Below are 24207 nucleotides of genomic sequence, written 5' to 3'. Positions count from 1 at the left end.
GCCAAAAGTCCCATTCTGCAAACGGTGCTGCACCAGTTGAGTAGTCCTCGACTTATGACTGGTTGAGTAGTCCTCGACTTACAACCGGTTGGGGGTCGCGGCATTAAAAAGGTTGAGAACCACTGACCTAAAGGGTAGTCTCCTCACTTCAACAGCTTTGTTGGAGAAAGAGAGGCATCTTCATTATGCAGGATTGTGATGAAAGAAGGCACCCGATTGTGTTGTTTCTCTTTTCTTTTCCATGCAGATATTTCCAAGAGAAAGTCCTTGGGTCAGAAAGAATTCTTTGTGAGAATTCTGGGAGAAAAGCTGCTAAAGCTGGAATTACATAAGGCACCACCCACAGAACATGGTTACATCTCACCATCTCCCTGCTGCATGCCTACAACCATAATTAGGACCGCCCCAGTTAATCCATTTCATTAGCAGCCACCCAGATCCTGGTGTCAATAGAACTTCCACTTTCTAAGGCGAAAGTTAGAAGAGATTAATTATGGGTGATATTTCATAGGCCTGGAGCAGTTCCACGGCCATCAGAATCAAGGTGGGATTCCACCTGACGTGATCAGGACCAAGTCTTGATTTCCATGGTGCGCCCCAGGTGCCCCCCCCCCAGGAGCCCCTCTGCTTTTCTTTCTTTACACATGGAAAGTGTCAGGATTGGCTGGCAGGAAGATCCACCTCTGTGTTAACACTTCCGTTCTTTTCACAATTTATTTGCACACTTTTTATAATTGCTTCTTATTACGCGCTTCTCTGTTCTTGCTGGCTGGTTCACACATCTCACAAAGTCATAATGTTGGGGCGTGCTTCTATTGTGCGTTGTTTTCTATTTTACACCTCCTGTGTGAGGCTCAGTTGCTCAAGTGCTTTTACTGTTAATGAAATCAGGATGCGAACAGCTTGTACAGTGGCAAAGCACTAGAGGAGACGAGGCCTTCTTTGAACCGAACAGAGTCCTTCCACCTCTTCAGCTCATCACATTAGCTATTAGTCTGCACACCAGCTCTCTCTTTCTCTCTCTCTCTCAAAAAAAAAAAAGCATTTCAAATTTTTGCAAACAGACAAGAAGTGTGAGAAAAGCCACTCTCATTAAGGATGTCAGGGTTGCTTCAGGCAGATAGAATTCTGTAAGTAGTCCAAAGGACTGAGAAATGTTTTTCACCCCTCCCATCCCTCTCTTAAGGGAGAAACCTACAAATAGGATCACTTTAATGCTTATGCCAACAGGTAATCTGATCCAAGATAGAAACGAACTCCTGGGATGGTGCTTGGCTTAGAGATCTGAAGTCTGGAAGGTCCGCCTCATGAGCCAAACCCACTTTTTAAAGGCCTCGGGCCACCTGAAGGGGGTGGGGACCACGAAAATGTGGTGCCACCAGAACCGAGTAGGAGGCAGGTCAAGGCCCAGCGTTAAATAGTGTGTAATTTAATTTCCATGCAAATTAAATTAGATTAATTTAATACAGTTCACATGATTACGCTTCATGCCTTTCATCTTTTCCCTCTTCTGCCAAATTAAAAATTACAATGAAGCAACTTTTGGAGTGGTTCCCGGGGGTCATGGGCAGCCTCGGGGACCCGTGCAGCTGAAGCAAAACTTGAACGGTTTCTTCAGCAAAAGTTGGGATGTTATCTGAGGCTGGAATGCTGATTTGCATAGAGGAGGTGAATGCCACGAGTTAAACCTAACAGCTAATGAATTAATTAGCTACCGCAACAAAATGGCACCTCCGTATTTATATGAAGTGTATTTTTGTACATTGTTAACAAGGCAGAGAGTTGGCGTTCAGGTTTTCAATCTGAGGTTCTCAGGAACCATCCCAGTTGTCTCTATCTGGAGGCTGGACTGTATCAACTTTGTTGCTGCAATTAGATTGTGTTAGTTTGCTTGTGAATCCAGGGGCTCATTTGGATATGAAAAACATAGAACTGATGTGGGATTAACCGTTAATGTGGTATACATCATATAGGTAAGGAACTGTGAATGGTTGGATGCCATATCAGCTCCTCAGCTTGCACAAATATGAACGCAGCCATGGATGCTATAAGTTCCATTGTGGGTTCCTTGGAGGTTTTCTTGCAGATGTTTCATTACCAAACTAGGTAACATCATCAATGCTAGAAGGGAGGAGGGTTTCTGGAATGGAGGAGAAGGAGAATGAGTGGGGGAGGAGGGGAGGAGGAGGAGGAGGAGGAGGAAGAGGAGGGGGAGGAGGATTAGAACTTGATTGTTTTCTTGCAGACGTTTCATGACCCAAATAAGTAACTTCATCAGTGCTAGAAGGGAAGGGAGTTTGTGGAGAGGTGGAGGTGGAGGAGGAGGAGGAGGAGGAGGAGGTGGACAACGACTGTGGAGTCCTTGGGTGCTCTCTGAGCTTGGCAGTTTTCTTGCAGACCTTTCATTATCAGTACTAAAAGGGAATGGGGTTTGGTCTCTGTTTATATACAACACAACCCTACTCCCTTCTAACATTGATGAAGTTACCTCGTTGGGTAATGAAACATTCGCAAGGAAACAACCAAGCTCAGAGAGCACCAAAGACTCCACAGCTCTAAATATTCTCTTCTAGGGTCCTTTGTGGGTTATCAGACTGGCACTTTGCTCGTGGACTTCCCATGGAACCCATCAAGGTGTCTCTTACAGTTTAGCTCCTCTCTGCGCAGATCACAACTCAAAAAGGGGAAATGGGAGCTGCATGGATGGATTGAGATCAAACTCAGCAGCAGCCTCCCTTTCTCCCCTCCCACTTCCCTTGTACGCATGCCAAAGGGCCAGGCCCAACTCCATAGTCATGTTGCAACCCCATTTCTGCCAAAGGCATCTTCCGATCTATTGCAACACCAAGGTGACATCATCCCGTAATTACATGAAAAGCATTTATAGTTGGAAAGGCACACCCTGGGCACAGTTCTTTGATTCAAACCTGGCTGGATTTTGAAATCCACCTCTTCTCCTTGCCCCTCTTGTCCATTCCCCCCATCCCCCTTTCTTCCCAAGCGATTAATATAAATAGATCTGATGGGTTTCTAAGCCTCTTTATTCTTCACAGCTTTGATTGGGGAGCTCAGAGCTTTGGGTGGGTGGCTTTCAAATCCAAGTCAGAGCTTGCCAAGAAGTGGTAGCTGGAGGCCCTATGATTCAGAAGCCAAAGACACGAACGTTGACTTGGGGCTGTGCGATTTCATCACTCCCCTTCTCTCCCCCATGTAGACTGAACTTTCTTTGCAAAAAGAGCAGCTGCAGCTGAAGATTGTCGAGCTTGAAGATGAAGTGGACAAGTGGCACAAGGAGAGGGACCGTATCAAGGTGAGCACAGCACCAGCATCCTTCCTCTTCGGTCTTCTCGTGGTGGTCCTTGACTTCCCATTTTGAGTTTGCTTGTTTTTAACCAGATCATCCATGGCAATTTAGTCTTGGCCCATGTTGGTTTGACACCCATCCCACGTCAACATGGCCCTTTGGGGATTTCATGATGCTCTGTCAAGCAGCTAGGGAAATAAAGTGCCAGAAAATCCAGGCATTTCAAATGGGTATAAAGATTTATTGCAAGCTTAAGCTCTCTACAAGAATCTGAGCTATTAACGGTTCAAGCAAATTGGCAGTAGGTAGAATGAAAGGAATTCAAGGTGGGTGGGATTTAGATCTCTTGTGGGTACGAAAGGACTCAAGACTGATGGCGTACTTGACCCCTCCCTCAGGCTCAGCCTAGTCATCTCCTATATGCTGTTTTCTGTTCATCAGCTCCATCAAGGTCTATCTGACTCAACTGGAGTTTATTGAGAATCATTGCAAGTTTGGCTTGGATTTGCAGTGCTGGAGGTCCATTGTCTCTTTCCTGGAAATGCCTACCTCTTCACTCCTTAGTCTCCTCTTTCACCCTAGAGGGCGATCATGCAGAGATGCTGCCGGTCACCTTTTAATTTGTGCCATATTGGCTTTTCCAAATGTAGCAACAGGATACAACTGTTTTTGTTGATCATAACTTTTTGATAGGATTTCCTCCCCGTCCCCAGTCAGAATCTGGTTCCTTGTAGCTAAAATCCATTTTTCCAAATGATTCGCCTCAGAACGATGAACATTAAATTTTAATCTTTTGTTTCTTCAGGTACTTGATCCCACCTCTACTCATACTTCTCTTGATGTTTCCATCTCTTTAATCTTTTTGGTGGGATACCATTGCTGGGCCTTGACAGCTCTTTTCCAAACTTCTTCTGGTTTTCTGGGTCCTTCTTAAGGAGGGGCACCCAGAACTTACCTGTTTCCATGAGATGAGATCTGATCAAAGCAGAATCAATTCAGAACTCTGATTACTGTTATTTCCTGTGACTTTTAAAATAGTGATGTCTCTAGTTTGAGGCTATCCATATACATACCTAAGAATTATGCTCCCTCTCTCTCTCTCTCTCTCTCTCTCCCTCTCTCTCTCTCTCTCTCTCTCTCTCTCTCTCACACACACACACACACACACAATGCTGCCAGAATTTCACATCATTTATGTGACCGCTGTAACCGCAAAAAAACCTATCTGCGTATTGGGAGAAATTTAGTAGAGAAATTTTATGTGAGAAGAAAAAAGTTCTCAGCAGAAACCAATCGCTTGACTTGAAAGTATGATGAGAAACATTATGAATGAATGAGGAAGCCACAAGGAGAGGGTTCGTTAGATCTTGACTGCAAGCTGTGGCATGCTTTTTGCAGACAACTTCTGTACTTTCTCCTTGCTCTGCAAATTTTCTCAAAAAATAAAATACACGGTTGGTTCTTAGATAGGATGCTTCCTTCTCTGGGATTCTACACACTGCTCAGAAGTGGTAGCTCCATCGAAAGCTTCTTGAATGTGAATGACAACATTGAAATGACCACCTCTGGATTCTCTATCTATCCCATGTCTAAATTCATTGCTAGGAAAAGGAAACTTTGCTAAACTTATTACTTAAAAAACAGCCAAGATGTACTGCTTTTCTTTTAACTGGAAGCCATGCTCCAAAAAGTTGTAGTCATTTATTATTAAGATTGCATCTCGTTAAAGATTATGCCCCAATCATGTCTTTAAGAATTTCTCCTGTATGAACATTTGAAAATTATAATTTTATAGCTACCTTTGGAGATCTCTGGGGGTTATGCCCCAAGTCTTCAGAGACTTTGATTTATCGGGAGAATTTTCAGAAAGAATTAAAATCCCCTGGTTTAAAATGAGGATTTTTCATAAAAAAAGAGAGGTTCATTCACATCCTTACCAAATACAAAGTCCTGAAGAAAGATGTTAAATTGATAGTTGCTCTGTGATGGCTGTTTTGGATTTTTAATGGAAAATTGGTTTTCCCTTCTCCCTTTCGTGGTCTCTGTTTAGAATTTTACTGCCAATGAAAAAGCCACGGTTGACCAGCATTTCAAAGAGCTGATCCGTGACATTGAGAAACAACGTGAAGAGGTCAAGGCTGGTCTGGATCACAGGGAGAAGGTGGCGGTGGAGAACATCAAGGAGATTGTGGAGGAACTGGAAGAAAGAGTCAAATTGTTGCAGGAGGATAAGGAAACCAGGGAACACATTGGCCTGATCAGCGATTCGGTGCTCTTCCTACAGGTACAGTTTTCTCAGTTGTTTGGGAGAACAAATCCAACCATGGACATGATTGCAAGCTAATCAACTGCTAATGCATTCATGACATAATCTCGTTAGACTAAGAAAAGCTTCTATTTCCATGTGAACGTGTCTGGATTTACCTGGTAGCAATGCTGCCCTGCTCCCATTAAAACTGTTGATACATATTAATGGGGATGTATATTTATTCTGCCTGGCAATAGGGCAGGATCCACCTGGGACAGCTTTAATAAGGTTAATTAGGAAGTATTTAATTTGGTTTACATTTGAGGTAAACCTATGCCATTAAGTATGTGCTGAAATGGGTAGCCTCCTATACTTTTGCAATGTAACTTGACATTGAAAATATTTCTTCTTCTTCTTCTTCTTCTTCTTCTTCTTCTTCTTCTTCTTCTTCTTCTTCTTCTTCTTCTTCTTCTTCTTCTTCTTCTTCTTCTTCTTCTTCTTCTTCTTCTTCTTCTTCTTCTTCTTCTTCTTCTCCTCCTTCTCCTCCTCCTCCTCCTCCTCCTCTCTCCTCTCTTCTTTTTCTCCTTCTCCTTCTCCTCCTTCTCCTTCTTTTCTCCTCCTCCTCTTCTTCCTCCTCTCTCCTCTCTTCTTTTTCTCCTCCTCCTCCTCCTCCTCTTCCTTCTCCTCCTCCCTCCTCCCTCCTCTCTTCTCTCTTCTCTTTCCCAGGAATTTGGAGCAATGATGAGAAGCTATGTTATTCCTCCATCTCTGCCAACATATAACATCTTGCTTGAAGGAGAGAACATGAGTCCAGCAATGGGGATACTCAGAGATGACCTCCTGAATGTATGCATGAGGCACGTTGAGAAAATCTGCAAGGCAGACCTTAGCAGGAATTTCATTGAAAGAAACCACATGGAAAATGGTAGGGGGAACTGAGAACAGATGTCCATTCAACTATGAAAAGGGGCCATCTTGGGAGACACAGATTGGGAGGGGCATTAGTTCTCATGATGTGCAGGAGGAGACATTTGTACCTGGTTTGTCCATTGTTCCCCATAACCAGGAGAACATTGTCCTACTTGTAAAAGTTAGATGTGCCTCAGTCAAGCTCCGAATGATATCATAGGTGGCATCACATCAGTTTTTTTTTAAATGAAGATCTAGTGATATTTTTTTATTGCTGCGTCTTACTGTTTTTACCCATGCTGTGCAATCACTCATAACTCCAGCTAATATTTAACATAATTCTTAGTCAAATTGCTATCCTGAGAATTGCTAGATCACAATTATGAAAAGAAGAAGAAAAGATGCTGAATGCAATTTTGATCTAGAGATACTTATTTCTAAAATGGAGGTAAAATTTCACCACCTCGTAAGAGGCTGCGAGAACAAAAATGAATTCCTTCAGATACAGGGATGTGAAAGCCTGAGAGATGCTTAACCCAAGGCAAGGGGAGGTTTGGGGGAGATGACCAAGGCCTGCTTTTATCATCTTTTCATTTGGGAAGAAGGGAGGAGGAAGCAGCCTGTTACTTGTTGAGAAAGTCTTTGATCCATTACTTGTTGAAAGTCATTGTGGAAACTTCTACCCAGATTCCTTCATTAAGATTTTCATCAAACAGATCTTGAGTTATTCCTTGACTAAGATAAAAGTCTCCAATTCTCTCTAGACTTCAGATGCACCTAAGTGATAGAGATTTGGAGACCCCAATGCATCTGGAGAAATAATAGATAGATAGATAGATAGTTAGATAGATAGATAGTTAGATAGTTAGATAGATAGATAGATAGATAGATAGATAGATAGATAGATAGATAGATAGATAGATAGATAGATAGATAGATAGTTAGAGTGCAGTACTGCAGGCCACTTTAGCTGACTGTGTTCAGCAGGTCAGCGGTTCAAATCTCACCGGCTCAAGGTTGACTCAGCCTTCCATCCTTCCGGGGTAGGTAAAATGAGGACCCAGATTGTTGGGGGCAATGTAAATATATATATACATTGCTTACTGGTGTACACCGCTTAGAGAGTGCTTGCACTTAAAGCGGTATATAAGTCTCATAAATAAATAGATAGATAGATAGATAGATAGATAGATAGATAGATAGATAGATAGTTGGATTGATAAGTAGATAGAAGATAGATATGATAGATGATAGAGATAGATGGATACAATAGATAGATAGATAGATAGATAGATAGATAGATAGATAGATAGATGGATGGATGGATGGATGGATGGATGGATGGATGGATGGATAGATAGATAGATAGATAGATAGATAGAGAGAGAGAGAGATAGATAGACAGAAGACACATACATGTAGATAGATATACAGTATGGGGATATATGGGAATACATGGAGGAACAATGGTGAATGCAAATCCAGGTATCTGATTGTTTGCTCGGTTGCTAAGCCAGCATTCAGCCACACCAGCAGTTTATACATCTGCATCCTGAGAATGACCATATTGGAGAACAGTTGGGTTGGAATAGTGGGTGTGTCTCCACAATTCATTGTAGCCTTATTCACACTACTGAGAGGAAAGAACTGGAGCTTGTAGTAATAACCATCCTTTTGACTTCTTCCTAGCCTCACCTCTATTGTTCGTAAACTGAGGAAAATGCTGTTTGAGCCTGCATTCCAAGGCTGTTATAGTATGAGTTGAGATAATGTATGCAGAGCCCTGGAAATATATATTTTTCAAAATACAAAAGCTATTAGGAATGAAGAGGCAGATGGTGGAAGTGTCTAGATGTGTATCATTAAATAGCCCCCCCCCCCAGTGTATATCACATTCCTCAAAGCGTCAGTCTTACATAAAGCAAGTCCTCCAAATTTAGACTGGAAGGGATATAGTTACATTAGACAGGGAAGAGAAAATATCCAGATATTTGTACTGTCTATTTCTTTATCCATTTGGCTAATAATTTTGTGGTCCATGAATTTCTGAAAAGAAGTCAAAATCTGCAAGATGGCAGGTGCAGCCCTGTGACAGAATCTCTCTCCCCCCCCCCTTGGTCTCTATGTGCAATGTTGCATAAACAAAAAACAGGATTCTGAACACAACACTGGCCTTGGCACTTTGTAAATTTCGATCTCTCTATCCCTGGACACTACTGCTTTTGTGCATGTGTAGCTATTTCGACAATGAAAATGACCTTGACATTTCATCCTAACAATAAGAACAAAACCAAGAATGGTAGATGAGAATATTTGTAGCTCAGGGTTGAACGGTGGAGTCTTTGGTGCTCTCTGAGCTGGATTGTTTTCTTACAGAAGTTTCATTAACCCAACTAAATAACTTCATCAGTGCTGGAAGGAAGTGGGGCGTGCAGAGAGGAGGAGGAGGAGGAGGAGGAGGAGGAGAAGGAGAAGGAGAAGGAGGAGAAGGACTGTGAGGTCCTTGCTGCTCTCTGAGTTTGATTGTTTTCTTGCAGATGTTTCATGACCCAACTAGGGAATATCATTAGTACAGGAGGGAGTGGGGTTTTCTCCCTGTTTATATACTAATGGCTTCCCCTGTCAGTGTGGTTGGGAGTGTTCTTGGTGGATCATTGATTAGACTGTAATTACTGTTTGAATGTTTGTCTGAGCTGGTATTTTCTTGACTGGGTTATTGTTTAGTGTTTGTTTATTGGTCTGGTGTTAATCTTGGTGTTAATCCATGCTTATATGGATATTGTTTCCTGCTGAGGAGATATTCTGGTCTTTTTGTTTCCTTTTCAGCTTTTGGATTGTCTTTTTTGAATGGAGTAGACAGCAAACCCCACTTCCCTCTAGCACTGACAATGTTACCTAGTTTGGTAATGAAATGTCTGCAAGAAAAAAAAATAAAGTTCAGAAACCACCAAAGACCCCACCGTTCAACCCTGAGCTACAAATATTCTCTTCCAAATTAATATGTGCCACACCTAGCCAGCATAACTCCCTGCTTACCTCACCTAGTTTTGCCCATAAGGGGAAAAAGGACCTTAATATTCACCTCTTTAATTGGCATCTCATTTAAAGACATCAACATTGCAATTTTCATACTGGATGAATTCAATGGGCAGTGCCCAAAGTGATAACTTCCTACTGTTGGAACAGCAGAAAAGGCACAGGAAGGAAGTATCTTTGGGGGGGGGGAGTTGATTGATGCTCACAAAGACAGGCCAAACTATAAAATGTCAGATTTCTGCAGTCTCATGAATCCATGCAGGCTGCCAACTTCTGCATGCTGAAGTTTGAACAAGTAATTCTTGGTTCTCTTCATGGTTAACTTACCACTTTTTCCTACTGACTGGGACACTTGACTAAACAGTCAGAATAATAGAGTTGGAAGGAACCTTGGATGTCTTCTAGCAGGAGACCTATACCAAGGTCTGGAGACAAGGGGGTCTCCAGTCTTTTCTTAAAAGCCTTCAATGATGGAGCACCCCTAGGTTCTGAAGGCAGTCCCCACCCGTCTTGTCCACTGATGACCAACACCAATTGTTGATCTATATTTCCACCCGCTCCATCTGAGCTAAGAAGTACAGATTGGTCTGCCTTTACAATGCTTTACCTAATCCTTCTCATGTTGTCGTTGCTGTGTATCTATCTCCTGACAACTACGATTCTTTCCTTCGGTGTCTTCATTTTGTAGGAGATCACCGTTACATGATGAACAACTTTTCCGACTGGAACCAGCCGGATAACATGAAGAGGTTTTCCATGTTCTTGTCTCCAAAAGGTAACGAAAACCACCCCTTCCACACAAAGTATCCAATTGTCCATTTTGGGGTTTTGGAGATGGTTTTCTTTTTCCTGACTTTGATCTGAAGCAAACCTTTGCTCCAGTTTTCCCAGACTAAGAACCAGGAGAGGAGAACTTGAATCTCCTCGCTACCTCTGCAAGCCACAATTAAATAGATTCAATTGTCTCTATTTTAAATTGAGACCATTCTTCAATTTCTTTACCTGGCTCAAAAAGAGCATCTTGACCTGTCTATTTCTGTCTTCCACAGTGTAAGTGTCCACCTAATTGGACCAAGGCATAGACCACGAGTGAGTCATTAAATGTCCACTCAGAGGAAACCATTGTGGAAAAAATGTTTTCTGAACAAAATTCTTTCCCCAAAGAGACAATTATCTCCTTCCAATCTCCCGCTTACTACTGCTTCAATGATGACTCCAGAAAAGCCTTGCTCATCTTGTTGACTGTTCTTTCGTTTAGGAGGAAATTTGGGAGGGAATTACAACACCCGAGGTTGGGAGTTTTCTTCCATGCAAACTGCCGAAGAGACACTCACAGCTGGGAACTCAGCATTCTCCCTGAAAGGTATTTTAACCTCAATTTTCCCTCCTTCGTTTTGAAAGGTTTCCACCTCTCCTTTAACCTTGTTTCTGTGTCCAGGTCTACAACGGTTTTGCAGACTATTTCCCCCCTGTGTCAGAACTGTGGTATCCACAATGTAACGCAATTGCCTAGATTGTTTTTCCTCTCCAAAAGAAAAGGGATCATGTAATCTTTTGAGAAGATTACAGTATGACGTTAATTATTATTAAGAGAATAATAGGTCTATTATGCAAGTAAGTAAGAACAACATCAGATGTGATTAGATGGCGGATTTCTTTCGTTTTTCTTTTTTTTAAATATATGAGTGAATGTAATATTTATTACCTGACGTCTTTGTAGGAATACGTGTACAAATACGGGGACCCTGGAAAATTTGAGGAGAACTTGGCATCTGGGTTTATGCCAATGGAAACCCCAAAATTTCGAAGGGCTGGATATTCCCCCTACAGTTTCCTGATCTCTACTGAGTTCAGGTTTTCAATTTTCCTTTTCCTGACACAGCAGGTTAAGCTCTTCAGTGCTTCTGAGTAGAAAACTCAACCTGCTTCCTTAAGCGGTGGTCCTCCTGCTAGACTTGACCACTCCTGATCTTCTCTTGATGTAGATTCTGGGATTTTTCAGCCTAAATTCGACTCTGAGATGGGCAGCACATACATCCAATCAATCAATCAATCAATCAATTTGTTGTCTTCGTTCAGCACTTGGGGGATCACACCCAACGGGGTGGAAAACATGGAGAGTTCTATCCACCTCACCATCATGTTGCTTCTTCTATTTTCCAGTTGGCAATGGAACCAAGATGCCATATCAGTTTCCCCCAATTGGCCAGAGTTCACCCGGGGATTTCAGCAAGCAGTCTGACGGCAGCCTCTATACTAAGAATGGTATCTCAGGGCTTCTACTTGTTGTTCCTTTGGCCCCTTTCCTTCCTAGCTTGTCTTTTCCTCTCTGTTTGTTCCTACAGGTAGTCCTTGACTTATGACCACAATTACTTAGGGAACAGCAGGAACTGGTGTTTAGTTTAATGAACAGAAGGAGCAGGGGCGACATTATAGCAAAGTTCCAATATCTCAGGGGCTGCCACAAAGAGGGAGTCAAGCTATTCTCCAAAGCACCGGAAGGCAGGACAAGAAGCAACGGAATGAGTTTTAATCAAGGAGAGAAGCAACCTGGAACTAAGGAGGAATTTTCTGACAGTGAGAACAATTAATCAGTGGAATGATTAGAAGTTGTGGATGCTCCAACACTAGAAGTTTTTAAGAAGAGATTGGACAGTCCAGAATGGTATGGGGTTTCCTGATTGACTAGGAGGTTGGTCTGGAAGACTTCCAAGGTCCCTTCCAACTCCGTTGTTCTATTATTCTGAACGATTTTCAGTGAAAATGGTGGCCCCATAGACTTCATCCATTTGCTTTTGCAGGTTGGAGGCCCTCTTTGTTTGAGTTTTGGGCTGGAAACATGAGAATGAAAAATCAAGGTGGTCCTTGACTTACGATCACAGGGGGACCAGAATTTTCTTTGCTAGGCATGGCCGCTGAGAAGCGAGTCGTGCCCATTTTATGACTTTTCTTGTCACTGTTGTTCAGCGAATCAGGACACTCGCTAAGTGAATTGGGTGATCATTAAGCCCGTCTGGCTTTGCCCCTTGGCCATGCTTGTCAGAAGCCAGGTCACAGATGGTGATCATGTGACCACAGGATGCTGCAGCTATCCTAAATACATGCCGGTTTGCTAATTTTGAGTATGTCACTACGTGGATGCTGTGACAGTCACAGGTGTGAGGATCGGTTTTCAGTCACTTTTTTCAGTGTATAACTTTGAGCAAATAGTTGTAAGTCAAGGACTTGCCTGTATCTCTTCCTACTCTGGTCTGCTCAAAAGCTCCTCTGTTCTGGAATTGCTCGACCTTACTAATGTGGAGGTGAGACGGGATAATGTGGCCCTCCATGTTTTTCTGCTTCAGCAAAGCACAGCAGTGCAGGTGAGGAAGCGCATTTTGGAAATAACCGAAGCTGCCTTGTGTCTCCCTCCCAGCCTATCCTTCCATCGTGAGGCACCAGACTGCTAAGGCGCAGCCACAGACATGGAAATCTTCCAAGCAAAGCATGCTGGTAAGTCCCTGCAGTTCTTAAACGAAACACATGGTTGTTACGTGAATCCAACTTCCCTCATTGACTTATTTATCGTGATTTTATTTATCTGTATCCCGCCTGTGCGATTGTCACCCAAATAAAGCAGTCTGAACATATCCAACACACCTTCCTCCTCCTATTTTCAACCCCAACCCTGTGAGGTGGGTTGGGCTGAGAGAGAGTCACTGGCTCAAAGTCAGGAAGCCAGCTGGACTTTCATGCCTAAACTGGGACTGGAACTCACTGTCTTCTGGTGACTGATCCAAAGTCACCTAGCTGGCTTTTGTACTTAAAGCAGGACTAGAACTCACCATCCCCATTGGCCCAAAGTCACCCAGCCAGCTTTCATGGCTAAGGCAGAACTAGAACTCCCGGTCTCCTGGTGATTGGCCCAAAGTCACCCAACCAGGTTTCATGGCTAAGGCGGGACTAGAACTCCAGTCTCCCACTTTGCAGCCTAGTGCCTTAACCACTAGACAAAACTGTCTCTCTTACTTGTCAGAAGCCAGCTAGGAAGATTGCAAATAGTGACCACATGATCCCCAGGTTGCTGCAAACCCATATAGCCATGGGGATGCTGTGATGGTGTGAGAGCCAGTCATAACTCCCTTGCTTCAGTGCCGTTGTAACATCAAATGGTCACTAAGTGAATCGTTGTAAGTCAAGGAGTACCTGTACTTTAGAAACACTCCTGTCCCAGCAGTCCTCTGCCCTGAGATTTATTCTCTAGTGCATTTCACTCTCCCGTCTCTGAGGAAGAAATTGTAGTCAGGGAGGGCTTAGGCTTACGAGAAAACAATTAAGACACTGGCTAAGCTCTGTTTTGGGCAGAAAATATTGATGCTGAAAATAATTAACTGCACAGCATCCTAAGAAACAGCAGAAAATACGAAAGGGATTTAAAAATCCTAGGCTACACGGTGACTCTAATGCAGTTTCTCAACCTCAGCTACGTTAAGTTGTGTGGACTTCAAACTCCCAGAAATCCCCATGGCGGGCTGGCTTGCTGGGGGATTCTGGGAGTTGAAGTCCATATATCTTAAACTTGCGGCAGTTGAGAAACCCTGCTTTAATGTATTCTGAGCTTGGCTGTGCCAGCACATCTGACCTCTGCAATCTGCAGAAATGGGGGTCTTTATTCTGCTGGATCCTTACCTGCCCAGGTAGGTGGTAAATCAAAGCAAAAACTTCTGGTGCTAGACAATGTCTGCCCATCCCACTCCTCAAGTCCTGTTCTGCATTCCAGCATTTCTGCCCCCAACCTCACCTTGCTCTTATAGAGAACAGACAAAATGCACACTAGCTTTGACAGTATCCAGAAGGACTGCTTGGAATTCAAAAAGTCCATTTATGTGCCCCAGTTAGACACTACAGCAAACAATTGGACTGATAAATAAGCAACATTAAGCTTTCCTAGACAAAATGCACTTAAAGTGGATTTTATATAGCCAGCAGAAGCTTGTGGACTTCAACTCCCAGAATTGATGGATGGCTGAGGAATTCTGGCAGCTGACGTCCACAAGTCTTCAAGTTGCCAGTTTTGGAGAGCTCCTGATCTGAGAGAATAGTGGATAAAGCCTAACAGATTCTGGATCCCTCTTAGATGGTGCTGGAGGAAGACAGAAAGCATCAGTGCAAGTAAAGATGTCTTAAAACTGTCCCCTCAGCGCTTGGGAATGAGATGAAGGCATGCTGGGTGTGGTGATGTCCACAGGAATTCACCCTTTTATCATTGTGAGATGTCACAATCCACATAGAAACAGGGTGGGGCCACATTGGGGTGCTGCAATGTTGCTGATGGCATGGAAAACACGTATTTAAGGCTCAACGTTGTGCCTCTCTTGTGTTTAAGTGAGGACAGGACATCTGTTTCTTTATGCTGACAGTGCTCGCTGAGGTTGTTTCCTTGCAGATGTTTCTTTACCCAAAGTAGGTAATATCATCCGAGCACTGATGATGTCACCTAGTTTGGTGAATGAAACATCTTCAGGAAAACAACCAAGCTCAGAGGACAAGCAAGGACCCCTCAATTCGACCCTGAATTACAAATATTCTCTTCTATTGGTACATTATATATATTTTTAGGAAGAAGAAGGAAATGCACAATAGACTTTCAAGGTTAACACTCGACTCGGTACATTTTATTGGAAGCATAGTCCTTGGTTTGCATCAGATCAGAGCTGCAAAAAGAATAAACTGGGGGCCAAATGTAATTTAAATTTTTAACGAGACCCTTTCAGAATGGATTTGTTGGAGCCTGGCATCAAAATCAACAATAGTATTAATTTTAAAATGTACAAAGCTCATCCCAGCATCTATCACCTCATTTGCTCTACCAGAAGCTGCTGCAACTAAATTTTTAGGGGCAGACAGAGAGTTGCTGGAGTATATGCTTTCTTGGGGTTGGCGTGGGGGGGGGGGGGGAAGAGGGAGGAAATCAAGACAAAAATGAAATGGACTTCATTTCCTTGACATTTAGATTTAATTAAAAATAATATAGTCCATGTGATTACTCTCCAGTCATGCATTTAACAACTCCCTCCTCATTCAGATTTAGAATTTGGAATCTGCCACAAGAGATTTCTGGAGACTGTGAAGAGGCTGTTGAGGGGCCACAGGAAGCATTGAGGATTTAGACCAGCCTCTTGGATTTACAGGGATCCCCAGGGACCCCAAGCTGCTCTTTAAAAAGCCAAGTGTTTTCCTCATCCTCCTTTCCAAACAGCGAAAACATACAGGCTCCCCCAATCCACGGCCACATGAGGAGGGGGGTGGGGACATAGATACAAACAAGGAAAGCAAGAAAATAACGATCAGCAACACGGAAACTACGATCAGAGTGCAAGTGGATTGGCTGGGACCTGTAACAAGGTCCAGGAGCCGGGCGCAAAGAACGCCATATCCATACATAGCCTCTCCCATCGACTGGAAGCTACACTGACGATGCTGGCAGTTGCCAGCGAAAGCTTGGTATTTTAACATTAAAACTTTTTATAGTTTTATATTTCCTGGTGTTCTTGCATTTTTGCTAGTTAAACATGAGTCTACCCAGGAATCACTTTTTTGTTTTTAGCATTCTTCAGAATATAGATATAGATAGACAGATAGACAGACAGATAGAGATAGATAGATAGATAGATAGATAGATAGATAGATAGATAGATAGATATAAATAGACAGATATAGAGATAAAGATAGATAGAGATAAATAGACAGATATAGAGATAGATAGATGATAGATAGATAGAGATAGATAGATAGAGAGATAGAGACAGACAGACAGATATAGATATAGAGATAGATAGATAGACAGACAGACAGACAGACAGACAGATAGATAGACAGAGACAGTCAGTCAGTCAGTGAGGCAGGCAAACCTAATTGGGTTGATGGAGCTGACTGAAGACCAGCCCGCTCACTGCTCTCTTTCTCTGCTTTCTCCATCCAGTCTCATTACCGCCCCTTCTACGTCAACAAGGGCAACGGCGTCACTTCCAATGAAGCCCCCTGAACAAGACGATGGTGGAAGAGGAAGAAAATTAACTGGAATGTCCATGGATATTCCTGCTGTTGTATTAACCAAATTGTCCTAATTCTTTCTTCTTTTTTAAAAATGGGGGTGGGGGTGGGCAAGTGCTCTAGAGCAAAGGATGCACATCCCACCCTGCTCTTTTTGATCCATGCTTTGTAGCCCCTGAGAAGTCAGTTCACTCCAAATAGATATTGGTTAACTAATGACTCCCCTTTCCCTGATGTAACTGCTTTGCTCTTACTAATGCCTCGCCAGTGTTTATTCAGCATATTCCCAAGATACATTGGGTTGAAGCAAACAAGCTGCTGCTTAAAACTGTGACTTTAGTGGCCAACTTCTAGTTGCAGGTCCAACTGTTGCTGACATTAATGGAGACTTGGTTGGTCGACACCGTTCCAAAGGCATCTGCTTGAACATAGCAATCAGAATAACAGAGTTGGAAGGGACCTTGGAGGTCTTCTAGTCCAACCTCCTGCTCAAGCAAGAGACCCTATACTATTTTTGACAAATGGTTATCCAGTCCCCTTTTTAAAAGCCTCCAGTGTTGGAACACCCACAACTTCTGAAGGCCAGTTATTCCACTGATTGATTGTTCTCACTGTCAGGAAGTTTCTCTTTAGTTCTAGGCTGCTTCTCTCTTTGTTCAGTTTCTATCTGTTGTTTCTTGTCTTGCCTTCTGGTGCATTACAATAAAAAAAAAATCAAAGAAGTGCACTAAATATTAACTGCTTCCCTCTGGCCACTAGTCAGCTGATGGTGGTGAACTTATAGCTAAAAGGCTCCGTCAATTGTCCATCTTCCCAATTTCTCCTCCTTGTGCTGGTTGTTCAAATTACTGAAGAAAAAGAGGAGAGAGAGAGAAAAAAAATCCATGGAAGATTGATTAGATGTCTTAGCTATGCTCTTCTCCTCCACTGATGATATTGGCTGATGTGTTTTGGTTCATTGGTTCGGTTTACATTTGGGGGGAATTATTTTTAAAAGCGTGTTCATGCGGCTGTATCTTCTCTTGGGCTTCTTTCTCGTTGGACGCTAAGAAGCAGGCCAAGGATGAGTGGAAGCCTGTGAAATGTTCCAGATCAAAAGAATCTCTTAGAGTTGCCCGGGGAACCAGATTGTCTCATCCCCAAACTGGTATCTAGCCTTCAACATCTCCTACGAGATTGAGGGGACCTTATCTGTCTCCAAATCTGGGAGAGCTGGAGATGGAAGGTTAATATACCCTTTCTAGGATAAACTTTTTAAGAGGGTGACTGGGTTGAGAAGGGAATGTCATGTTGGTTTTCATTCTGGATTGTTGTTTTTTGTTCTTTCACGATAGGCTTCCTTGTCCATTCCCATGTAGGCAATTAACACCAACACACATCAGCACCCTTTGATGGGATACTGATCAGAATAAGGGGGAATTGTTTAAAATGACTTGAAGGAACATCCCTTTCTGATATAAGCAACTCCTTCCTTCCTTCCTTCCTTCCTTCCTTCCTTCCTTCCTTCCTTCCTTCCTTCCTTCCTTCCTTCCTTCCTTCCTTCCTTCCCCCTTCCTTATTTCCTCCCTCCCTCCCTCCCTCCCTCCTCCTTCTTCTTTCTTTCCCTTTTTGTGTTGGACTCTGCTGCAGAACAAAAAAAATCCTCTTGTAGGTCCCCCTAAGCAAGGGAAAAAGAAAAGGTAAATTTCTGTTCAATTTCTTCTAAAAAGAAGCCTGATTTTTTTTTTGGGGGGGGGGGGGGAGAATCGCTTGATTGCTAATTCAATCTCGACTAGTCTTCTTACTGTCAAAAGCAGCTCTTACCAATGAATGAAGCCATTTTATAAAGCCAGGCATCGGATCTCTTCTTGCATGTGTGACAAAACAAACAAAGACAACATTAGGATTACCCAACTAGACACTGACCTAGGAGCTCCATTGGTCTTATTTGTGAGTAAGTGCTAACCTAGTACTGCAACATCTATTGGCATTATTGAAATACAGGGAAGATCACAACGAGGAGTGTCGTTCTGTCCTTTCTGAAAGCTTGCAGACATTTGCAATGTTGACTTTTCTCTTGGCCATTTTTTATTATGTTGCTTAAGTGTGGTGGATCAGCCTGCTAGGAAGCCGAACCTTTGTGAGTCAGTCCTAGCGCAGCAGTTAATTTCTTGCAAAGCGTACCTTTTTTATTGCAAAAAAATTCACAAAACGTTTCCTTTTTTTTTCCTTTTCTTTTTCTTTTTAAAAATGATTCCTTTCCAACAAGAAATTGAAAGGAAAGTATGTTGTAATATTTCAGGGATAATTAGAGGAAAAGATGTGGGGGAAGGTGGGAAAGAAAACTAGATGGGCCAAAACAATTCTAACTTCATTGAGAAAGACATTTGTGAAAATATTTTAAAGGTTTATTTTAAAATCTTCCCAGGTCTGAATCTTGGAGAAATGGAATAATTGCATGCAGTCCTCCTCCTCTTATAACTATTTGATTAGTCCTCACACTTATGACTGTTGCAGCATCCTCACAGTCATGTGATCAAAATTCAGGCGCTTTGCAACCAGTATGTATTTACAATGAATGCACCATCCTGGGGTCATGTGATCGAGGTCATGTGTTCAAGGCCATGTGATCGCCATTTGCAACTTTCTTAGCTGGTTTCTGACAAGTAAAGTCAGTGGGGGCAATCAGATTTGCTTAATGACTGGCTGGGTCACTTAACAACTGTAGCAAACAAGACTGTAAAAGCCACAACTCATTTAATAACAACCTCGCTTAGCAATTCTTGTCCCAATCCTGGTCATAAATTGAGGACCAGCAGTGGGACATTCCTCCTTCGTAAATGCTGAGTCTCGATTGATCCGAATTGCAGCAAAAACTGCATTCTGCTTCCTGCCTTTCCCCTTTTAAAACTGGATCTGCTTCTAAAGCCCTTGATTTGATTATTGTTTTTCTCCCGCTTGAGGCAGGAATGTTGTGATATTCCATTTTCTGAATGTAAATCACAGGTAGAAACTTTTCTCTAGTTTTTTTTTTTTAAATACATTCAAAACCTTGAGAGGGACGATTTGATGTCAGTTTCCTTGCCCAAGTTTTGATCATCAAATATGTTTACTTAAAAGTATTCCCGGAAAATAAAATGTTGGAATGACCAAGAAACAAAATTGGCATGTGTTTTTTCTTATTATTTTTGCGAGACGTCAAACTGTGCAAAATGACTGCTTCATAGTGCTTTACAGCCCTCTCTAAACGGTTTACAAAGTCAGCCTCTTGCCCCCAACAATCTGGGTTGATTGAGCCTTGAGCCGGTCAGAATCGAACTGCTGGCAGTTGGCAGTGTTAGCCTGCAATGCTGCATTCTAACCACTGCGCCACCAGATGGCAAACAAGCCCTGTTATTAGTGATTTCCGTCAGTGCTTTGCATTCCTTGCTTTTGTTTTCCTGGAAAAAAGAGGCAGAAACCCAGATAAGGATGCAGTCTGTCTGTCTGTCTGTGTGTGTGTGCAGGATGGACAGAAATATTGTTGAGCTCTGTTGATGCCTGAAGGTCTAGAACCACTTATCGTAGAAACAAAACTTCCCACCCAGGATTATAGAAAACTTCCCAATGTGTCCTTAATTCCATTTGTAGATTATGATAAACCCAGATAACTTTTTTTGTTTGTTTAAAAAAAACACACATCTACTCCTTTGAAAGCGAGGTTGCCAACTGTTTAGTTAACCCCCACTGCTGTGCTTTTGAACAAGAGGCCCCACCAGGAGATCAATTCCCGGGGAATCCCGTTGATTGTTAAGTTGTGAAAAGGCCCAGCTGTTGTTTTTGGGGAAACAAAGCTGGTGGTGAGGATGAGGGGGTGGGCCGCCATTTTCTCCCCATGATCAGTTGGATTCTTCTATCCAGCAGCCCATGTGGGAATGTGGGAGGTGGGAGATTTTATAGCCCAGAGGCTGTGAAAATAAAGAAGAGAAAAACACAAAGGAGGGATGGATTATTATGTGTGATGTAATAAAATCCATATTGAAAAAGGGATCATCTACAGCAGCCCTTGACCTATGACCACAATAGAGTCCAAAACCTGTCTCTGCGAATAGAATAGAATAGAACAGAGCAGAGCAGAACAGAACAGAACAGAAAAGAGTAGGGTAGAGTAGAGCAGAGCAGAGCAGAGCAGAGCAGAACAGAACATAATAGAATAGAATAGAAATACAGAATAGAATGGAATGGAACGGAACGGAACAGAACAGAATAGAACAGAATAGAATAATTTGGCCAAGTGTGATTAGTGCTCATCTCCATTTCTTGGCCCAGGGAACCAGCATGGTCCAAAGACATTTTCCAGGGTCTCGTGGCCAGCATGCCTATACGCTGAGGTGCACGGAACACAGTTCCCTTCCCACCAAAGTGGTACCTATTTATCTACTCACATTTGCATGCTTTCGAACTGCTAGGTGGGCAGAGCTGGGCCAAGGAATGGGCACTCACCCGGTTGCTCAGTGCCCAGGTTTGAGATCCGAGCTACTGTAATTTGTTATTGCAGCATCACAAAACAAAACAACAGGGAAAAAAAAACGTGGGTCTGCAGAGAAAGAAACGGACAGCAGATGTCACTGTCCCACTGCAATTGAATCCAGTGTTGGCTCTGTTATACTGTTTTGTGTTCCTGAAGCTTCTGGTTTGGATATTTGGCTTGTCACATTGGCTGATCTTTTCTCGGATCGGGAGGTATACATTGTTTTCCCATTTACAGTTGGTCGAGAATGAAAACACGCAGGCAAAGGACATGATGAGTTTGACAGAGATAGGCAGGGTATGAAAGTCGTAGATTCCATTATTCAGTCAGTAATAGCCAGTTTTTACACTCCATTCTAGGCTACTCGTCCCTTAACACTTACTACTACCTTGATGAATTATCAGCAGTACAATGAATTCTTAATGTATCAGTATTGTAATATAGGCAATCCTCAACTTAGAACAGTTCATTTATAAAGCTTTCATTTATAAAGCTAATAAGACCACACCTGGAATACTGCATCCAGTCTTGGTCATCACATTACAAAAAAGATGTTGAGACTTTGGAAAAACCTCAGAGAAGAGCAACTAAGATGATCCAAGGCCTGGAGACTAAAACATACAAAGAACGGCTGCAGGACTTGGGTTTGGCCAGTCTAAAGAAAAGAAGGACTAGGGCTGACAAGATATCAGTATTCCAGTATTTGAGGGGCTGCCACAAAGAGGAGGGGTTCAATTAATTTTTTTAAAGCACCAGAAGGCAGGACAAGAAACAATGGATGGAAACTGACCAAAGAGAAAAGCAACCTGGAATTAAGGAGAAACTTCTTGACAGTCAGAACAATTAATCAGTGGAACAGCTTTGCCTTCAGATGTTATGGACGCTCCAACACTGGAGGTTTTAAAGAAGAGACTGGACAGCCATTTCTCTGAGATGGTATAGATTCTCCTGCTTGAGCAGAGGGCTGGACTAGAAGACCTCCAAGGTCCCTTCCAGCTCTATTCTATTCTATTCTATTCTATTCTATTCTATTCTATTCTATTCTATTCTATTCTATTCTATTCTATTCATTTAGTTACTGTTACTTGGAGTTACAACAGCACTGAAAAAAGTGACTTATAATCATTTTTCACACTGACCGTTGCAGCATTCCCCTGGTCTTGTGGTCAAAGTTCGGACACTTGGATAACTGTCTCATATTTATGACCGTGGTAGTGTCCGGGGTCATGTAATCACTTTTTGCGACCAAAGTTAATGAGGGAAGTCAGATTCATTTAACAACCGTGTTACTAAAAAACGTAACAACTGTGGCAAGAAAGGTTGTAAAATGGGGCAAAACTTGCTTAATAAATGTTTCACTGAGCAACATAAAATTTGGGGCTGAGTTGTAGGTGTAAGCCGAGAACTGCCTGTAGTACCTCAGTAGTAGAATACCCTGTTTCTCAGTCTTAGAAACTGTAAGCAGCTGATCCTGCCTTTTAATACAGAAGCAATTCCCCAGAATGATACAGCACAAGTGTTTTAGCATCAGCAAAGGGTTAAACTTGATTACCTTTAGTATTCCTTCCAATTTTATGATTCTTTTTTTCCATTATGTCTTTGGAGCTACAGTCAAAATTATTGAGAAGTAAGGATTTCAGGGTGCAGGAGTTTTTTGAGAAGCAAATAAGAAAGACTGCATCTTGGGAACCTAATGATACTTCAGGACATAAAGTTGATTTACACAAATATCTAAGTAGAGAGTTTCAGCATAACTAGCTTTACAGATCTCTTCTTTCTGTTTTTATTTCCAGAGGAAATGTCACCATCATCTAAAAAGTAAAAGAGATTTCTGGAAGGCTGTGGGAGAATAGCCAGGGCCTGAAACACTCAAATGTCCAAGAATATAAATTGCATAGAGAGCTGGTCTCTCTCTGCTTCCATGTTTCTCATCTGTGAAGTAGATGCATTAATGGATCTTCTTTAACCATGTTTTTGTCCTGCTTTGTATCTTCTTCTTCTTCTTCTTCTTCTTCTTCTTCTTCTTCTTCTTCTTCTTCTTCTTCTTCTTCTTCTTCTTCTTCTTCTTCTTCTTCTTCTTCTTCTTCTTCTTCTTCTTCGTCTTCTTCTTCTTCTTCTTCTTCTTCTTCTTCTTCTTCTTCTTCTTCTTCTTCTTCTTCTTCTTCTTCTTCTTCTTCTTCTTCTTCTTCTTCTTCTTCTAAAAACAGCTGTAAATTATTATCTCCATTGGCCCTTCCTAACACACATATTGGCTGAGTTCACACCACCAACCCACAATGTAAGGTCAACAATTGTTGGCTTGGCATGTTTTGTGAGCCCATCTACCCCACCTTGACTTGACAATCAAGCTAGATGGTTACCCAAATGTAGTTAATGGTTGTTTATTCTGCAGGCTGAGCTGAGCATGACATGGGGGTCTCTATTTTTTCAATCTGGTCTGAGTGCAATGAATAAATAAAACTCAGAGATCTCTGTGCAACTGCTTAAGCCAATTCCAGGTTTTACTGCAAAATTTAGCCACAGCTGATGGGATCTGTAATGGTCAATTCAAAAGAAAGAGCTAGTTTTAAATTGCAGAGCCATTTCCAGATCTAAACAGCAGGGAGTTATTAAAACAACTGAGAACCAAGTCTTCTATTCTACCTCCACTGGCTTAGCAAGAATCATTCTAAAGAGCATTTTATTAACCTTAATCTCTTTAAACAGATATAAACTCATTTTGGAAAATGCAGGAGGTTAATGTGTAGTCTAACCTCCAGGAAGTGGTCAAGCAACATAGCCGACACATCCCTGAAAATTGCAATAATTAATTTATATGTGTTTCCCTCCTTCTTCCCAATGTAAATTAAAAGAATTAATTTCTTAGATTGTCAATCAGCCATCACCCAGTTCTCTTATGACTTCCAAGCTTCATTAAGCAAGCTAGGACCAGGCTCTTTGGACAATCATTGACTGTTCCTCATCACCATCCCAGACCAATTCCATGTAAGCTAAAAAAGTTGCTGTTGGGATGGGAAATTTGAGTTATTTGGAGACCATCAAGATATTTGGCTGCCAAAATGTTCTTGAGATGCCCCTTTGTCCAACGCTACTTGGTTGGGCCAGCAACGCACAGTGCTAAGCATCAAGAAAGCCAAAATATTTCAAGAGTTGCCTTAAATCAAGTTTCATCACAATCAAAATGTTTAT

The 24207-nt window shown here is 42.2% G+C and overlaps 1 protein-coding gene across 2 annotated transcripts in view; it reads left to right on the top strand.

Annotated features, from left to right (window-relative positions):
* Positions 1 to 17087, top strand: part of TRIM29 (tripartite motif containing 29) — a 30554-nt gene extending 13467 nt beyond the window's left edge. The window contains exons 2-9 of one of the 2 annotated variants that reach the window (XM_039365678.1): positions 3215 to 3310; positions 5355 to 5588; positions 6279 to 6477; positions 10186 to 10272; positions 10756 to 10860; positions 11661 to 11762; positions 12913 to 12989; positions 16459 to 17087. In XM_039365678.1, coding sequence (XP_039221612.1) covers positions 3215 to 3310; positions 5355 to 5588; positions 6279 to 6477; positions 10186 to 10272; positions 10756 to 10860; positions 11661 to 11762; positions 12913 to 12989; positions 16459 to 16521 — 963 coding nt within the window. In that variant the 3' untranslated portion in view covers positions 16522 to 17087. The remainder of the gene's footprint in view (positions 1 to 3214; positions 3311 to 5354; positions 5589 to 6278; positions 6478 to 10185; positions 10273 to 10755; positions 10861 to 11660; positions 11763 to 12912; positions 12990 to 16458) is intronic. The other variant, XM_039365679.1, reaches the window with a different exon arrangement.
* The last annotated feature ends 7120 nt before the right edge of the window (positions 17088 to 24207 follow it).

Source organism: Crotalus tigris, unplaced genomic scaffold, assembly GCF_016545835.1.
Source record: "Crotalus tigris isolate CLP2741 ecotype Arizona unplaced genomic scaffold, ASM1654583v1 scf7180000020151.727365, whole genome shotgun sequence".
NCBI classification, from domain to species: Eukaryota; Metazoa; Chordata; class Lepidosauria; order Squamata; family Viperidae; genus Crotalus; species Crotalus tigris.
The sequence above is the reverse complement of the archived record's forward strand: the minus strand, read 5'-3'. Positions and strand labels throughout refer to the sequence as shown.